The 20,120-nt window shown below is 35.3% G+C and overlaps 1 protein-coding gene across 3 annotated transcripts in view; it reads right to left on the reverse strand.

The window, feature by feature from the left end:
- Nucleotides 1-672: 672 nt before the first annotated feature.
- Nucleotides 673-20,120, reverse strand: part of RPS6KC1 (ribosomal protein S6 kinase C1) — a 201,017-nt gene continuing 181,569 nt past the window's right edge. For all 3 annotated transcript variants that reach the window (XM_068541440.1, XM_068541439.1, XM_068541441.1), the window contains 3 exons: nt 11,952-12,034; nt 10,762-10,857; nt 673-1,639 (listed from right to left, as the gene is read on the reverse strand). In XM_068541440.1, coding sequence (XP_068397541.1) covers nt 1,529-1,639; nt 10,762-10,857; nt 11,952-12,034 — 290 coding nt within the window. In that variant the 3' untranslated portion in view covers nt 673-1,528. The remainder of the gene's footprint in view (nt 1,640-10,761; nt 10,858-11,951; nt 12,035-20,120) is intronic.

Genomic DNA, 20,120 nt, shown 5'->3' on the forward strand with positions numbered 1-20,120 from the left:
ACTTCAGCTGGGGTTCAGGTTATAAGGGGACCAAAAAGGAAAATGGGGGAGTAGGATAATAGTGCTTGCACATTTCCTTTGTGTCACTAAAGCATTTTCTGCTTCCATTTAATTTGATGGGCAGACCTGGCCAACGGCAGCTGGAAGCTGTACAGATGCTCTTGGAGTAGGGATAGGCTCTCACACAGATCTCAAAAATACAAAGAATTAAAACATACAGAAAACTTTCATTATGTTGTGGCTCCTAACTTGAAAATGGTGACTTATTCTTTCTTCTTTGGATAAAGTTTAAAAAACAGACATTAACTTACAAATTTTGTAAATTGTTGTAAACAATGCATGACTACAGGAGCTATCTTAGCAACAGAAAGAAATAACGAATACAAGTGTTGGGAGATGTATAAATACTCATGTTCTTTCTATACAACGTCAAGTAGATTAGGAGGTCAAATCTGGAAATCCTGTCAATACATAATAAAATAGGATTGCCATTCAATCCCATTTAGATGAGATCCTTTGGTTCTTAGGATACTAAGCCAAAAAACTAAAATGAAGTCAAGCATAATACGAAGCAGAAATTGCTAACATTCCAAAATGAAAGGAAGAGAGGCCTTTGAAAAAAAAGAAAAAAAATCTTAAGCAATTAAATGAAAGATTTAAATTTTTACCACGTTTATTTTACATGATTCTTTAGTTCTTATTAAGTTGATACAATTTAGGGAAATAAATACTCCCTTCCCTTTTTTGTTGCATATGTATTAATAGGGGTAGGAAGAACAGAATATGACAGAATAGACAAAGGGTGTAGAAAGTGAAAAAATAAAGATGAAGAGAGAGGGAGAGAGAGAGAGAGTGTTCATATGAACCCTTCTGTTAGTAGTATCAACCAACAAAGTACAAAGTTGACAACATGAAGTGTTTTCTTCTCACGTGGACTTCAGAAAGAATGACTATGGGACCATATTGGACATACATTAATTATATAGCATCGTGGTTCAGTTTTCCTATCAGACATGATGTGTATATTCTTTTTTTCTCACTTTTTAAGCTCCATAGATGACATTATTCATGAAGCACTTTTAGTATATTATTCAGCAAATATTATTTGATCATATTAAACCAATCTTGGTTAGCGGAAAGCACTGTCAGCTGCCACGTAAAGGTCCTCCTTTCAAGTAACACTTCATTCTACACTTGGAGCTTCATATCAGAGGAAGGTCTTGAAGGGCATTCCTCTTTTAGTTGAGTTTACAACTCACCTGCAACACTAAATGCAGATAAAATAAAGATCACACCGCAGTTAAAGGTTTGTACATAACAGCCCCTTGCAAATGTAGCCAATATCTTGTCCAGACAGTAACTGTAAAGGAATTGTTCTCTCTCAGGCTTTTTCTTTCTCCATTTCCTCTAAAGATCTTCATCCCAATGCTTGGTGCCCCATAACTGAGTGTAAGGCAGAGCTACCTCTGTGCTGGAGACGCCTGTCATAGAGAAGATCAGAGCGTGTGCAGAGAACCCTGCATTATGTTCATCTCATTAGTTCTGCCCAATCCACAGGGGTAAAAAATGGATGAGATTTGATATCTTCAACACCAGCAACTCCAGCACCAAGACGCTCCACAGGGTTGAACTGTAAGAGCTAAAAAAGAAGGATTTAGTGAATAGTGGGAATCCAACTAAAGAATCAAAGGAAAAGAAAAATATATGAAAGGAAAGAACTTCTAAATTCAACCCCAGTAACAAATGGACTTGACTGACAGCCAACTGACTATATTTCCTTGAAAGGGAATTATGTCTATGATACCACTCTAGCTGTGGGGTGGTGGGGAACATATCTGAATTTATGACTTTTCAACTGATTTGAAATATGACCTTGAGTAACTCACTTTGCTTCTCATCCTCATATAGTACAATAGGATAGTTACACCTATCAATTTCCTACTCCAAAAGTACAATTATGACATTAATTAGATATTGCACCAAATTCTGAGAGATCCAGTTACTCCTTTCATGATGAGAAAGTTTGGGAGGCACAATAAGTCTTTCAACCCCTAGTGAATTATATATGCACCGGGTCTAAACTTTACCTAAGGTCTGAATAAGCCAATTCATATTCCAGAATTGCTTTCTTTGAAATAGCTGACTCACATGGAACAACTTGATACCATGAGTGAAACGTGTTTCGACTTCTTCACTAATAGGAATCAGGTATAAAATAAGTTAATAAATGTTACACGCAATAGGATTGTTAAGTGTGGGAAAATAAAAGTAGTCATATACAATTATAGACGACCCTGGGCATACTGAAAGAATGTGTCTTAAAACATTCATGCATCCCCAAATTTTTGTTTTAACAGCTTTACTGAGGGATAATTTATACAGCATAAGATTTATCTGTTGTAATTGTACAACTTAATGATTCTTAGTAAATTTAAAGAGTTGTGCAACTTTCACCACAATCCAGTTTTAGAACACTTTGATCACCCTAAAAAGTTTCCTCATCCTGTTTGCAGTTAATCCGCACTTCCGTCTCCAGCCCTAGGCAACCACTGATTTGTTTCCTATCTCTATAAACTTGCCCTTTCTGGATATTTCGTATAAATGAAATCATAAAAATATGTTGTCTTTTGCAGCTGCCTTCTTTCACTTAGCATAATGTTTTTGAGATTCATCCGTGTTGTAGCACGTATCAACAGTCTGTTCCTTTTTACTTTTGAACAGCATTCCACTATTTGCATATAACATATTTTGTTAATATATTCACCAGTTAATGGACATATGGACTTTCCAGGTTATGGCTATAATTAATAGTATATATGACTTCCTGCTGACACATATTTTCATTTCTCTTAAGGACATTCCTAGGAGTGGGACTGGTGGGTCTTGTCTTAAGTTTATGTTTAGCTTTTCAAGAAACTACCAAACTTTTCTAAAGTATCTGTACCATTTTATGTTCCCGCCAGCAATGCATGAGAGTTCCAGTTTCTCTACACCCTCATCGATAATTGATACTATCTTTTTCATTACAGCCCTTCTAGTGGGTATTAGTGGTATCTTATTATGGTTTTAATTTATATTCCCTAATGACTAATGATGGTGAGCATCTTTTCATATCCTTCTTAGCCGTTTATATAGCCTCCTTGGTGAACCTTTGCCCATTTTTATACTGAGCTGTCTGCTTACTGCGTTAAAAGGTTCTTTACACATTCTGAAAACAAATCTTTTATCAGTTGCATGATGTGCATATATTTTGTCCCAGTCTGTGGCTTGTCTTTTCATTCTTTTACTGGTATCTTTTGAAATGCAAAAGTTTTTAATTTTAATGAAGCCCACTTTACCATTTTTTTTTCTTTTATGGATCATGTTTTGGTGTCATATCTAATAATTCTTTTCCTAACCCAAGGTCATGAAGATTTTCTCCAATTTTTTTCCTACGATTTTACAGTTTTAGCTCCCACATACAGGTTTATGAGCTACTTTGAGTTAATTTTTGCATATGATATGAATTAAGGGTCTTAGTTCATTTTGGTTTTAGCATGTGAATATTTGATTTTCCCAGCACCATTTGTTGAAAAGATTATTTTTTCGTCATCGAATTATCTTGGCACCTTTACTGAAAATCAATTGACCATAAATGTAACAGTTTATTTCTGAACTCTCAATTCCATTCCATTGATCTATATTGCCTATCTTTGCTCTAATACCACAGTAAATTAAGTAGTTACTGTGGCTTTATACTGACTGGAAATTGGGAGTGTAAGTACTCCTTCTTTGTTCTCTTTCAAAATTGTTTTGGATACTCTAGGTCCCTTGCCTCTTCATATTCATTTTGAAGTCAGCTAAAGGTTTCCCAATTTTGCTGATCTTTTCAAAGAACCAACTTGTGATTTAATTTTTCTCTTATTTTTCTCTTCTATCCAATGAAGATTTTCTCTTTCATTGATTTCTGCTTGCTTGCTTTCTTCTGCCTGCTTTGGACTTACTTTGCTTTTCACAGTTTCTTTTTCTACCTTCCTCAGTTACAAGGTGAGATTTTTATGTGAGACCATTCTTTTCCTATACAGATGTCTAAAGCCATAAATTTTCCCCAAGAACTGATGTAGCTGCATCCTATAAATTTTGATATATCATGTGTTTGTTTTCATTCCATTAAAAACAATTTCTGGCTTCTCTTGGCATTTCTTCTTTGACTCAGGTTATTTAGAAGTGTGTCGTTTAATATCCAAATATCTGGTATGGATTCACCAGATCTCTTTCTGTTGATGATTTCTAATAAAAAGTTGTTATGGTCAGAGTATGCTGTATAATTTCAATCCTTTTAAATACTGAAAGTTGTTTTATGGCATAGCAAATGATCTATCATGGGGAATGTTCCATGTGCATGTGATAAGACTGTATTCTGCAATCATTGTTCTATATATGTCAGAGTTGTTTGATAATGTTGTTCAAGTCTTCTCTATATCCTTGCTGATTTTCTATTAATTATCAAGAATGGGGTATTGAAGCCTCCATTTATTATTATTGGATTATCTATTATTTCCTTCAATTCAATCAGACTTTGCTTCATATGTTTTGAAGCTGTTATTAGAGCATATACATTTATAATTGTTATATCTTTCTATGTATTGATCCTCTCATCATTATAAAACATCTTAGTCCCTGGTAATTCTCTTGTCTCCACATCTATTTTCTCTGATATTTAATAAAACCACTTCACCTCTCTTATGGTCACTGTTTGCATGGTTTATCTTTTCCCACCCTTTTTCTTTCAACCTATTTGTGTTTTTAATTGAAGTGTGTCTATTGCACACAGATAGTTGGAACTCTTTTTTATCCAGTTAACAATCTTTGCCTTTTGTTTGGCATGTTTAGACATTCACACTGAATGTAATTATTGACATGGTGGGTTTACGTTTGCTAATTTGCTACTTGTTTTCTACGTCTACTGTCTTTTTTCATTCCCCTTTACTGCCTTCTTCTGTGTCAAATACTTCTTACTGTACTATTTCAGTTCCTCTATTAATTTTCCTTTACTATTTTTTTTTAGTGGTTGCTGTCAAGATTATGCTTCTTAATTTATCACAGTCTACTTCAGATTAATTCCAGTGACATGCAGAAATTTTGCTCCACTATAGTTCCATTCCTTCTGTCCTCCTTTGTCTTTTACTGTCATTAAATACTATATGTTACATCTATATACATTATAAACCTACAAGCACAGTGTTACAAGTATTGCTTTGTACAGCCTTATGTCTTTTGAAAGAAGTTGAGCAGAGAAATGAGAAAAAACATATTTAGTATTTTCTATTAACTCATATTTATCATTCCAGCACTTTTCATTTCCTCCTATGAATTTGAGTCACTATCTGGTAACATTTAGCCGAAGGACTTCTTGCATTATTTCTTGTAAGACAGGTCTGCTAACAATGAATTCTCTGTCTTTACTTGGAAATTTCTTAATTTCATTTTCATTTTTGAAGGATAATTTTGCTGGATATAGAATTCTTGGCTGACAGTTACTTCCTTTCAACACTTTAAATATGTCATTCCACTGTCTTCTGTCTTCCATTGTTTTTGATGAGAAGTCAGACATCAATGTTCCCTTGGATACAATGAGTTGTTTTTCTTTGGCTCCTTTCAAAATTTTCCTCTTTGTTTTTGTCTTTCAACAATTGGACTACAATATCTCTATGTGGATCTCTTTGTATTCTTCCACATAAGGTCCACTAAGCTTCTTGGATGCATTTCAATGTTCTTCATCAAATTTAGGATGTTTTCAGACATTGTTTCTTAAACATTTTTTGCTGCCCCTTTCCCTATGTCCTCTTTTTGGAACTCGCATTATATTGGTATATTTAATATCATCTTACAGGTCTCTTTATCCCTGTTCATTTTTCTTCAAATTTTTTAATCTGTTTTTCAGATTGAATAATTTACTATCATGTTGAGACGCTCCAGTGAATTTTTTTTCCTCTACTTAATTCTTCACTTCAATTATTGTAATTTTCAACTTGAGAATTTCTATTTGGTTCTTTTTTTCCTTTTAATGTAATTTCTATCTCCTTATTGAGAATCTCTATTTGTTGATTCAGTATTGTTTTATTTTCCTTTAATTCTTTATACATGATTTCCTTTAATTCTTTGAACATATTTATAATAACTGCTTTGAAGTCTTTATTAAATCCAAAAATCTGGGGACACACAGAGTAATTTCTATTGACTGTTTTTTTCCCTGCCTGTGGGTCATACTATCTTGTTTCTGTGGATATCTTACAATATTTTGCTGAAAATGAGACATTTTAGATAATATATTTTAGTGATTCTGGAGTCTTATTTTTTTCTCAAGAAGACTGTTATCAATTGTTGTTGGTTGGTTTATTCTTTGTTTGATAACTTGTTCAGCTAGATCTGTAAATCTGCTTCCCCCACCCCACTGTAACAAGCAGAGGTTGATATCTCTGCTCATTTTTTTTTCTTTTTTAAGAAAAAAGTTTTAAGTTTTCCTTTTTTAAGCTTGGTTTCCTAAGCGTCACCACTGTGTCTGCATAGCTTAGTGGTCAACCAGTGACTGAAAAGGGGTTGCATTCAAATACCTTAGCTACTAAAGCTTCCATCCTATGCCAATGGGCAGGAGAACATATTCAAAATTTAGGCCACTTTCAAGTCTGTCCTGGTTTTTACTTTCCACTGAGATCTTTCCCTGCACATGCATACAGCCTCAGTGCTGGTCTTCATGGCCTACGCCAACCTGGGAGAACCTTCACACCTGACCAAGCAGGGAAGAGAGAATGCAAGTAGCCCCAGGCAAGAATGCCACAGAGTCCCACAATTCTTTCCCGAAGTTCAGCTATTTTTCAAGCATAAGTACTTTCCAGATTGTTGCATCCCTTTGATCAATTTCCAGAGCACAAAGATGGTTATTTTTGCCAATTCTGTCCAACTTTATAATTTCTTTTTTTGAGAAGAGAATTTTCCATATTTCTCATATGGCTATAGCCGTTCAAATTTGAGAATATTCCTATAGCATATAATTTTTTCCACAGAATTTAGTCAACTGCAACTGAAATATTTGGATGATTACATTAATGGTTCTATACCTATAGGAAATCCCACTATTCAAATCAAACCTAAACTTTTATTTCTTCTTTTTCCTTTATTTCTATTTTTCTACTATTCACTAATAATTAATCATTTATATAAAAGCATCAGTTGATTTCCTATTATGTGCCAATCCACTACTTTTTAGACCTCTTCAACCTGTATCACCAGCAGTTGCCTCACTCTCATGTTAGCAGCCCTATACTATAATCCAACTATATGCTTCATCAAATTATAAATTACTACATGTCGTGAGCTTTCAATGCTGCCCTATCAATAATAATAATACAAAACATTTATGTGACACTTACTGTGTGCCAGGCATTATTCTAATTGCTTAACATAGGTTAATTCATTGAACTCACAACAACTCTATGAATAGCTACTATAAATATCTCTGTTTTATAGATGAGAGAACAGAGACTCAGAGAAATTAAATAACTTGTTTAAGATCATATAGGTAGTAGGTAGCAAGGATATGATCTGAATTCAGGTACTCAGTCTCCAGAATCCCTGCTCTTAATCACAACATTACACTGCTTTATGAGTGCGTGATCTGCAAATGCCCAAGAATCTATTACTTCACTTTGATATCACCAAATCCACAAGGGGAATGAAGCATATACTTCAAAAGACTGTACTCACAGTCTTTTCACTTGAAATTACTGTATCTAGCATTCAAAATGACTACTTTTTATCAAAGTGAACTGCTCAAAGAATTTTTATATTAGAAGTTGCTAAACTGTGTTAAGAGAAAAGCTGCTACTATAAAACAAACAGCATAAGCATATCCTAAACATATCAAATCCATTTTCAAAATCAGACAAGTCACACCCACTGATTGAAATGTGGAAGGCATTAAACATTTGAATACAAATCTAAAATATCAAACATTGGTAAGAATTAACTATAACTATAGCATGTTTTTTAATATTTCAGGAAACATATAAACATATAAGTTCTTTCTTTCTTGTTAAAATTGGCTTTCCCGCCCCCATTCTTTCCAAAACATGACCTCATTATGAAATTCCAATAAAAGTTCATATTTTGACTTTTACTAAAGTCAATTTACCTTAGTTCATGGACTCTTCTATAATTTTGCAAGTGTAAATCTATAGGCAAAAGTATAATTGTTTACCCATGACTGTCTTGCTTATTCTGCCATTTTAAATACTCTCCCAGGCCTTCTGAGAGATCACACAAAGATTCTATTGCTAAAAGAATGTGTCAGCCAGTGGCAAAACCAAGACAGTCACTGCCAACCTCCTTTTTCCTAAAGAATAGGCAATAAAGCTGAGCATTGGAGGCACAGAAATTTGTTCTGAAGGTCTTTTTCTCATATAATATCTTTCAACTGACAAAGCGATTATGTCACAAAGAACTAAATGTACACTGTGAAGTACAAACATCCATGCTCTGAGGATCTGTAAAATGTTAATATCTTTTTTTAAAACTGCATTTAAAATGTAACTATGTTTACTTTAGCACCATTCACTTGGACTGAGATGACTAAACCATGGGTACAGGGAATTATGAAATCTAGGAAGAAAGCAAGGAGTTGAAAAGACCAAAGAGGGGAAAATCTCCTCAAAGTGGAATAATTCTTTCCACATAAATCATTTTGTGATTTTTTAAAATAACCTTTATGAACCATGAGGTAGTGGAAGAGGAAAGTCAAAATGACAAATTGCTAATCATGCCAAGAGACCCCTTTTCCCTTTCCTGATGATGTTTCCTCAACATGAGTGGTAGTTTCCTTAGGCAGGCCAATGACAGAATGCTGCTTTAACTATATAAGCTATACATATCTGTATTTGGGAACTTAACATATCTTAAGCTCAGACTCCTTTACAACATAAATTCTGATAGACAGGAGCAACAGACCTTTATTAATTAATGTGGGGAATTCTATTCTCAATATTATATAATAACGACTACTTCTTTAAGAAAGAGAAACAAAAAATAGCAGTTGCTAGCCTTCCTTAAATTAATAGCCAAAAAAATACTTTGAATTTACCTTGCTGTGCCACAACAAAGAATATGAAATCAAACGAGGAGTTGTCCTTTTTGCCCATTAGAATGAAATGTTTTATGTGTCTTTGCATTACCTCTTAATCCTTTTACAAAGTGCTCAGGGTACTCTCATCTCACTATTTCCAACCTGATTATGTTTCTTTAGACTTTACATACTCTGGGCAAATTAATCTTCCTGAAGCACGACTCTGAGCCTTTCACTCTTGTGCACAAAAACTCCAAATCTCAATTTTTTACTGAGTTAAATACTATCATTCTCCCCTGGTGTTCATGATAAGAGAGCCCCAACTTCTCTTTCCATTCTCATCTACTTACTATTACTCATCCTTATATTCATCCTTGTACTCTAGATAAACCAAACTTTTGATTTCCCAAATTGAGTCTTTCTGACTCCTTCCTTGCCTTTGTCCAAGCTTTTCATTCCACCCAGTTATTCCCCCACATCCAACCTTGCAATGCCAAAATTCTGGCTAAGGCTCTGCAAAAATAACACTTTAACAAAAACATTCCTAATACCACCATTGCATCAATTATTACACCTCTTTATCCTGACTCGCCAAAGTATTTTTTAAACCTCTCTGATAGCCTTTATTAAATCCATCTGTGATATAATTATTTGTGAATCTCAAGTTTGTAGCTTATGACACTATGCCTTACATATATTCGTTGAATGGAACAAAAATCACTGCTCAAGAGAATACTAGGTAATACTCTTCTTAATATATTCTCCCCTCCCCTTTTCTCTTTCTTTTTTTTTCACAAATTTTGTTTTCCCTGATTTAAAAAATAATTCATGTTTCATTAAACAAAAATTTTAGTTCTTCATCTTTTTCAAATAACTTTTCCCTTGATATTTTCCCAAAAGCACAGGGGATCACAGTCCTGACAATTCTTGCTGATTTGCTGTGAGCCTATCACACCTCAATGCTAACAACCCTCAGTGTACTCATCAAAACTTACTCTTCAAAGCTAGATGAGCATTTTACACATGGCGAATCAATTTAAGGAGCTCACTAGAGTTCCAAGCCTACCTCTGGGATACTGAACTTTAATTATCAATAGTCTCTTTCTTCAAAGCCACCAGAAATACACCAACTGACACCAATATTCAAGTTCCATGAATGGATCTACAAGTGATCTAACTTGGCAAGATTTTCTACCACTTCTCTCCTAAGTAGCCCATTCCTATGTTTATAAATATAGCCATTCACCATATACTGTCTCGAGACTAGCTCTAAGGAATAAACTCTTTGAAAAGTTAAAAAAAAGAAAAGAAAAGAAAATAGCCATTCACATATGGTTACAAAATGTAATAGAGCAGCTCCAGACCAGCTAAAAGCAATACTTAAATCTCACACCTACACAGATATATGGAATTGACTAAACATTAGCCTGGATTTTAAATAAATAAATAAATAAATAAATAATACCAACAAGCTTTACCTATTCTCTCTGACATCACCAATACTCAGATAATAGTAGAAGCCTAAAGATATACAGTACTAGTTCTGAATTTGTAATTAGTAAAGGGTCCTTCTTGTCCAAAACTAATTTCTTTAAGGTTTTGGAGCCGTGGGCTCTGCTAATTTGCACGGTTGATATACTTGGCCAATAGGTCAATTAAATTACCTGTTGAATGAGTGAGCGAGCCTCTTCAGAGACACATTCTGGCATGTTCAAAGTAGTGTGAGTATTTATTCCTGCTGGATGGCACTCAACCAGAGTCTGAAACAATCAATCAGGTACACTTCTTATCCCAAACAACATCATATTCTGTTCCATCACAGGGTTTATGGACAGTAAATACAGAAAGCTCAACAACCACCTTAACTGGAGGTGCAGTAATCACCACAGTACCCTCTAAGCAGTTTAGGACAAGGGCTATGAGCCCACAGAACTCTAACTGAAATACAGGTAGTCATCAAAATCACATCATAAGCTTAGGCCACTCACCTTTTCCCTTAGTTATAAAGAGAGTGCCTCATAATAGAAAAACTTCCATTATACCCAAAAACTAAAATGGGATTTGATATCTCAAATCTTTTAATGTTCTTAAAAACCTTCGAAGTTGAAAATTTGTTAATAATAATGCTTTATGTATGTATAGCACTTTATGGTTTAAATGTATGTATAGGTGACTTGTATATTCCACAACCATGTTAGGCGCTCAGTATTAACTACATATTTAAGGTAGATGACTACTTACAAAGGTATGACTGTTCATTTCCTCTGTTTTCATCCCAGGAGGCAAACTGCACAATACTCTATTAAAATCTATTAACTATTAATCTCAAATATCTTACTTAAAAGTTATTGATCAGAGAGTATAAATTCTCTCTGATCAAGAACTCTCCGTTAAGCCAGAATGGACAGGAAAAATTGCAGTATTGAGAAAAAAGATAATACTACCTTTAATATCTACATTAATTTTCTAAAATGATAATTCCCTCCTGGTTTCAGACAGGTATTTAAAACATACAGAGAATTTAAATCCTTACATGGACCTTACAGATTTAACTCTGTTAAAACTGACTCACAGAAAAAGAAGAGAAAGAATGTGTAGTCTTATATCTCGCTATGGACTAACAGTGTGACATAACAGAATTTTACCATCAATTTATTCAGTGTAACAGAAGTCAACTTTTTTAAAAATCTGGAATCTTGATAAACATGCATTTTTCTGCCCATCCCCCTTTTTGGTATCAAGGTTTTCTTACTTAGTACCTGACCTAAAAACTAAAGGCAAAGGCTAAATATTCTCAATTTGAAATCAAGGTAGCATCTGGATAAACTTAATAAACCTCCGGGTCACTGCTTACCTTGCCAGTGAGAAGCTCAAAGAGGACAGCACCCAAACTCCACCAATCACAGGCTTCAGTTTCTTCCGTGATTGCTCCAACCTCTAAACACACCAAGAAAGGTTGATATTAAAATTCCAAAGGTCAATTAAACTCTCAAAATTAACATGTATTAGCAAGGTGACCTTTTTAATGCTGAGAGAGCACATACTAAATACTACTGGGTTTTCAAAATTCCTGAAAGTTACTTATCCTTTTGGTCACCTACTGTGGTTGCATTTTTTTATGCAGTCATATATTAAACTGAGACATTTGTTCTTTAGTTGATAGAGGGACACCTTCAAGATGCTATACTTAAAAGTTACATGAATCTACTAGATCAGCATTTTGCTTAATTTTTCAAATTTGAGAATGTACAGCCAACCCTATCTCAGGGGTCATTTTTTGTTTTAGAAATAAAGACTCTAGGTTTCAGAAAGAACTTCAAAAATTATCTAAACCAGTATTAATTATCCTTTGAGTTACAGACTAGAAACCAGAGAGGTGAAATGCCTTGTCCAATGTCATATAGTAAATCAGAAGCAGAACTAGGACCTATAGTATGATCCCTCTCCTAAATAATCAATTGTTTTCAACTAAAGAAGGAGGATGTGAAATGCAAATTTACCCATTTTACTATTCGGAAGTACAGATAGATATGGTGTTTTAAGCCACAACTGAAACTACTGGCTAAGATGAGGGCTTTTAGAATATCTCCAAATTACAGTTTTATCTGTGTTATCCCTATCTCTCACCAGCACAAGTTCCTGAAATGTAATATGAGTTTTCAGGTGTCATCCTTCAGTTTTCTTCACAAATCAGCAATAACTCCTCATTTCACCGTTTTTGAGGCTTTTAGCTCTTAATTCATGTTTGATGTCTTCTTGTCCTTTCCTAATGACATTCAATTAATCACTAAGCCTGAATATATCTGCCCTTTCATTTCCATTAAACTGACAAAACACGCTTATTATTTGTCTACAGGTAGCCCAAAACTCACAACAATCATGTTGAAAAGGTTTTAAGTAGTTAGGTTGGAACGTGGACAATAATAAGTGGAAGTGGTGCTCAGGCGCCCCAGCCTTTTAACCAATACTTAGTGAATCTACTGTGTTGGAGAACCAAAAAAACTCGTAACACAGCTCGAGTTTTAAGTCTTGAAGCAAAGGTCATATGGATCAGAAAAAGAAAAAAAGAGCCACTCCACTCTTACTCCACTTCAGCAACCTCCTTCTTTATCCCTGCACCTACCGTATTCTGGGTTTCACAAGGCCTATGTACAGCTATACCCTTCACACCAGCTCCTACCCATCCTTCCTCTCCTTATTGTGCTACCTGCCAAATCACAACCTCCATTCTCTAACTTAGCTGTTCTCAGCTAGGTGGTAAAAAGAAAACATAGATATTTAACTAACTCATATTATTGTGTGAATGACCAAAAGTCTTCTAATCCTCCGAGAGCCATCTGCATTCATAAAATAGCAGCTTGTTTGAAAAACTGAGAACTATCTTACTATCTAACAATAGAGGTTTAATTATACATGCTTTGACACATGAATTCAATGAACTATTACTACATAAGCATTTTAAATGATGTATTCACGCAAGGTTTAGGTATGTAAGTAAATGTCTGGATATATTAAATTTAAAAATAACTATAAAGCTATAAAACAATAGAATCCTAATTTTAAAAATACATATATTTTTAAAAGACTGGTGAGAAAATGTAACAAAATGTTTTAGTGCTTTGCCTCTGGGATGGTGAGATTTCTATTTTCATTCTTATACTTATTAACCTACACAAATATCTAAGTGGTACAATTTTAAATGTATAGCAAGATGGCATGAAAACATTCAGGCTTGTTGGAGCAGGAAAGATGAAGCTATATAGGCCAGTCCTCCCTAAGAGTCTGTTTGCCTATAGTTTCCTCTACAACTTTACACTTGATCTTAGCCAAAAGGCCACGAAGCGATCCTCTACAACTTTAATGTATCGTATATTAGAGACAGCAGTGCACTAGGAATCAGAAGTCCTGGGTTAAGAGCCTTGAGGAATTCACTTGATCTCATCCATAACACGAGGGTGAGATCTGAGGACCTCTAGGTTAAATTTAGCTCTATAATCTACGATTCTGATACTTAAGGATTCCCTAAAACAGTGATTTTCTTGAAGGACAATTCCTTGGGGGCTCTCATTCAAAGTACTTATGTTACCCCTACCAGATTCAAATACACTGCCCCCAACCCCATTCCCAAGCTCCCCACAGAAAGCCACCATCACCTTTGGAAGTGTGCTCCAGAAACTTTAAAAAGGATGTGTGTTCTTAGAAACTTCAGAAAAGTAGAAGAAATTTACCATAGTCCTGTCATCAAATATAACCTTTTGCACATTTCCTTCCAGTCTAAGGCAGGCAATGGATTACGTCACTTCCCTGTTCGAAATTCTGAAATGGCTTCTCACTGAACATTAAATAACATTCAAATGTCTTGCTTAACCAGGCATGTATATATATTCAGGCCTCTATAATGAGGTCTCAACCTATCAAGATTCATTCAAACACGTATAAGCAGTACAAACTAGGTCCCCTGCTAGGCACTATTCCTCCACAGAACACTATGTACTCACCACATTGCTAAATGATGTGAAACTAAAATCAGTTTTCAGAGTTAATGGCTTTATTTTTAAATATCTTGCTCAAGAATTTAAGTTATGTCATTTTCTTTAATCATAAAGCAAGCAGTATATACTCCTTAGTTTTAGAAAGGTGTTACATGTTCACAACTCAAGACCCCAAATTATTGATCAGCCACCTGTTTTGAATATGCAACCTGCAAGTCTCACTTTCCGTGTCTGAAGGTTGCTAGTAGGCACATATTGTAATAATGATAGTTGCAACAACAAAACAGTAGCTAACATCCGTTGACTGCTTACTATATGTAAGGAACCGTGTTTAACATTGTACATGAATTATTTAAAATTTCCAAGCATCCTTACGGAGAACTTACTTGGGTAGAATGACTTTGGAGGAGAAAGAATACGTATTTGTGTGTTCAGGGAAAAGAGGAATGCCTGACCCAGTCAGCTCAGAGAACGTTGTGAAGATCAGATGGTTTTATAGGGTCTAATAACACGCCCTGAGGAGCTCTAGACTAGAACCACACCCCAAGCCCCTGCTCACAAAGGTTTCCTGTCAGAATTGAGCAAAGGGTTATTGTGATAAGTCTATGCAATGTAATCAATGACTAATATAATTTATAATGGGAGCTTTCAAATTCACCAAAAGGTCCAAAGTGCCATCACCAGTGTAGCCTAGACCACCAAATGCTACACGTTGTGCCTGCTTCCCATATCACTGCTGGGAATGTGCGCTGGGGGTGAAATCTGTCAGAGCGAGCGAGCGAGCGAGCGAGTGAGCGAGCAAGCGAGCGAGCGAGAGAGGGAGTGTGTGTGCGGGCGCGTGCGTGTGTGCGCGTGGGCGCGCGGTGGGGGGAGGGGGATCTCTGATGCTACCATAATCACAGTGCATCCTCCTGAGCATCAAAGAATTTTATATGTGTGGGAGGTGGTAGGATGTTGTTTTATTGTTAAAAGAAACACAGACCCATTATGGAACAGAATGTAAACCTTGCATGGATCTGCAAGATAAAAAGACTTCAGAGAAACTTCAGGATCATATTATTAGTCTCGGAGGTCCCCATTTCATGTCACCTCTACAGTCAGAAGTACTTTGGTAGAAAAGTTTGAGAGGCACTTCAGGAGACAGACAAGGTGTTATTCCTTTTTTGGTTTCTGTGACCTTGCTCAACTAAGGAGTCTAAGAACTAGGTTCACTGGTTTTTATGCTGCTTTGAAATCCCTCACAATTTTCTGCCAGAGTCCTTAACAGGTAGATAATGACCAACATACTGCTTCAAATGTGGATGCTACAGTGTCTGACAAGCACCAGTCTGAACGTGAGGCAACACAGACAGTAGCAAGAGACCCAAGCAGGCCCTAAAGTTAATTTAATTCCCATTTTCAGTCGGCTCGTTTTCTGGTCTAGGATACGGGGTGCACCACGTGGCACCTGATATAACTGCTGGTGACACCCTAGCACCATCAACCTTAGTCTACTTCATCCACTCCCCATTTCTTTTCCCATCTTTCCTTGATCTCCCCCTCTTCTTTCTTCCACTGACAGCCTGCTTCTTTTCCCCTCCCCTTATTCTCTTTTTCCTCCCCACTCTTAGCTGTCATTGGTTAAGCTTTCTAATGGCACTTGGGCCTAAAGAAACTACTGATCCCATCTAAGAAAAACTGCTTCTGAAAGTCTGAAGACAACTAGGCTGAATGTCATCTTTAATCTGACTGGGCTAATAAAGAAGGATAGCAACTCTGAAAAGTTAATTTTTTTCTCATGGAAATCTGGAAGAAAGACACTGAACAAGTTTTAAATCCATCCCCTTAACAGTGCAGCTTGAATCACTTTAAAATGACTTTATATTAAGGATTCATTAATTAATGTGAAACTGACATCATGACCAACTGTCCTTGATTTTAATAGATGACTCTGAACTACAACAAAGAGTTCTATATTTAGATAAGATACAAAGAAGAACTTCCAAACGGCTAAGGAAACTTAAATATTAGAACAACTGGAAGAAGATACTTACATAATTTCTTCTTTAGGGTTTTAAAATAGAATTTCACTTTCTTTTAATAATCAGAATGAAAGATTTTGATTGTCTTTTCAACATCCCTTATAGATCAGTAATTCTTAGATTAAAATTTTAAAGATATACCTTGAAATTGCACTGCCAAAAAGAAGACTGAGGCTGTGTGGCTGTCAAAAGCAATACTCTAAAACTGCTTTACTTGCAAAATCTATACAAAATTTTAAGCATAAACCAAGAGTACTGATTCATATATAAAGCTACATGATAGCTATTACAAACACCAGGTGAACAGTCAGGTATGTTGTGTCCAAAGTCAAAAGCAGAGAATATAAAGAAATATCAAATAAATTTGTGAGGGTTCTTTTAAAGTATAACATAGTAAAGCTGAGAAATCCCTTTAAACTCCCTACCTTGAATTTTTTAAATCTCTGGTGGGAAAAAAAGCAGAAAAAAATTTTAAAGGATAAATTCTCCACTGCTTTGTCAATTTTCAAAATATTTTCCCTATAAAACCCAATGTATTCAGTTCCCATGCATGCCCCTTCCCCTGACACTACATTCTATATTTGCAGTTTCCAGGGTGGTAAAGCAGTATCCTTATTCTCCACAAGGACAGCAGGGCTATAAAGCATTAAGCAAAGGGATCGGGGGAAAAATAAACTATTCCCTAAGAAAACAAACAAATCCTCAGATTATTCCCACAAAAACTCAAAAAGAGACAGTGATATCGAAGAATCCTGAATTTTTGTCTTTGAGTCAAAGAGATGTATTGACAGGGCTCTAGTTCTGCTACTGTTTGAGCCTGGCTGGATATTTTAGCTTCTCTGAAAATGAGGACAGCCAGACCTCTAGCATTCTTTTTACCTGTAATTTTACGATCCTGAAAGTGTTTTCAAAAGCACTCATGAGCCTTTCTCGTAACGTCTTCTCCCTCCATTAACCTAAGATGCCCAAAGAGTGGGATTATGCTAAAATGAGCCAGCATTCCACATTCGTCCTTCTTCTCCTTTCCACACACAGCCACCCTTCCTTTCCCTAAGAGACCTGGTGGCAAGCAAAATGAATCAGTGTCACTAAATCTAACCGTTACCATCTTTTAATGTAATGGAGACACAAAGTCAGCTCCAGATTAGATTTCAACTCATCCAAAATTTTTGGAGGACATCAAATATGTGAGAACAGTTTAGTAAAATTCTAGAAATCCCATTTTAGCGCTATCAATCCTCATACTCTAACACAATATAGAATTTTATGGATTCATACTAATGATTCAAACTATCATAATTCACAAGTGAATAAACAAGTTTAAATAAAATAATAAAGATACCACAAGATAAAAATGTGTCTTGCCTACCTTTGTTTTACTCATGTTTAACACCTCATAGAACACTCTTCAACAAGCCAGGACATCTCTCAGAAAAATAATGCTGCCTTAGTAACCCATACTGTCAAAGGGCTTGCTAAAACATAGACTAAGAGAGTTTTATAGTCCTATGATAGTCAGAGTTTACTAAGTCTCCCTCTTACAGCCAAAAATAATAATGTTAATCTGACCCCAAAACTGTACTATAATAAGCCTTGCTCCTGAAAAGTAAAAGAGCAAAAAAACAGAAAGCCTGGACTCAGGAAACCGTAAAATGTCTCTATCTGTATGAGAAGTGAAGGGAAAGAAGCAAAGTATACACTCTTAGACTTGAGAAAGTCTGAAAGACACTGGAGAGACCATTCGATCCCAGCATTACTGACATCATGACATATACTATCTACTGGCCCAGGCCCTGCCTTTTAGGGCTATATAGTTTAAGCCACATGGATTTGTCAAAGACGTGACTCAGAAATAACTGTAGATAATACTACTGGTGACATCACTTGATTCTCCACTAAGGGAGACCCACACAGGCCCTCACATCCTTCCTCTTACATCTACTGATCACAACAAATAGCTACCCATCCCCATTCCAAAAATCTTTAGAGACAATTCCATGACCTCCCTCTGGCAGTATGTTCTACTGTTGCTGTCTTCCTTTCAGGATATGATAGGAAATACAGTAAGTTCAGAGTTTTCTTAGAAGAGAATTTCACATATAGAGAATTTCTACTTTAATTTAGAGCAAGTATTTAAATACTTCTCTCAAACTCTTTTCCTTAACTATACTTTTTTAAATAAATAGAATCTTAGATGCCTCATTTCTCTTCACTTTCAAAGCTATAGTAACCGTGGAACTGTTATTAAGAGGTCATATAAAACTCAATGAAAAAGCAACAATTGTTGCAAATCATGTGTTTATATAAGTCAAATTAAACCAACATTTAGATGTTGAAAGAATGTCACATAAACGATAGAGCACTTTATCCAAATATCAGAATGATGGAACAATTTTAAAGCCACAAACCTACAGAATACATTAAAATGATAATTAGCAGTAAGTATACTTTCGGGGGGGGGGGGCAATATAGTTTCTAAATGCACAGGGCTTTTTTTCCAAAACAATATTTAAAATTTTGATGTTAAATACCTGATCTTAAGGATTCCAACTCTCTCTTTTAGGAAAAAGAAAAGAAGTAAGAAAAATACATTAGCTTTTAGAATAAAAGAGAGCTCTTTGGTGAATAAGACAATATAAAAATTAAGCCACATTCTTATAAACCTTAAAACTAAGCACCATATACACTTTTATAGTATCAGAAAAAAAACTGTGGTGTCTAAATTTTCCATAAATTCTGTAAGTGTTCAGTAAGATTTAAAACACTATTACAATTAGTTTGTTACCTTTCTTCCAGGGGAGTCAAGACTTCATTAATGGCCTTAGACAGTTTTGTTTTTTTTTTAAATCTGATCTATCATTAGTGACATACTTGGACCAAGGGTAAAAGAACGTCTTTCTTCTGCAATGAGCATTCCATGTTAGCTAGAGCATGCAAACATTAGTCCTGTGTTCCTACACAGTCTTTCCCTGCAGCATCTGTTGCTAATTGAAAGGGACTAGAATTACAAAATTCTAGTCAATTTCTCTCACCAGCTCTTGCTGTGTATAAAGATTTTCTATGCAGGGGCTGAGCATTAGTCTTCCACTACAGCTGATGACTAAAGAGCTAAGAGAAAGAAACACAGAAGAAAGCATTTCTTTTTTCTTTATATATCCAACAATACATGGAACTAAACTGAGAGAAGAGGGACAGCTAAGCATATCTTATGTTAGCTTAGTAAATTACAATTCTGTAAACATAACTATTCACCTATAAAGTCTATTAATGTCCTAGTTAACCAATTGTGTATGTCTTCTGTTTGGACAGTCTCTTCTTTTTATACACATCTTCAAAAGGAACTGTCAATATTAAACCAATTATGTCTTATTTCTAGCTCCTAGGCATAATGCCTGGCACACAGAAGGCACTTAATAAATGTTTGTTGAACAACTATCTCCATCTTGTGTTTTGTAGCACGGTGCAATCAAAACACCTCCAAAGGCCTCATCACATGCATTTTCTTTAAGT

The sequence above is a fragment of the Eschrichtius robustus genome, chromosome 3 (assembly GCF_028021215.1).
Source record: "Eschrichtius robustus isolate mEscRob2 chromosome 3, mEscRob2.pri, whole genome shotgun sequence".
NCBI classification, from domain to species: Eukaryota; Metazoa; Chordata; class Mammalia; order Artiodactyla; family Eschrichtiidae; genus Eschrichtius; species Eschrichtius robustus.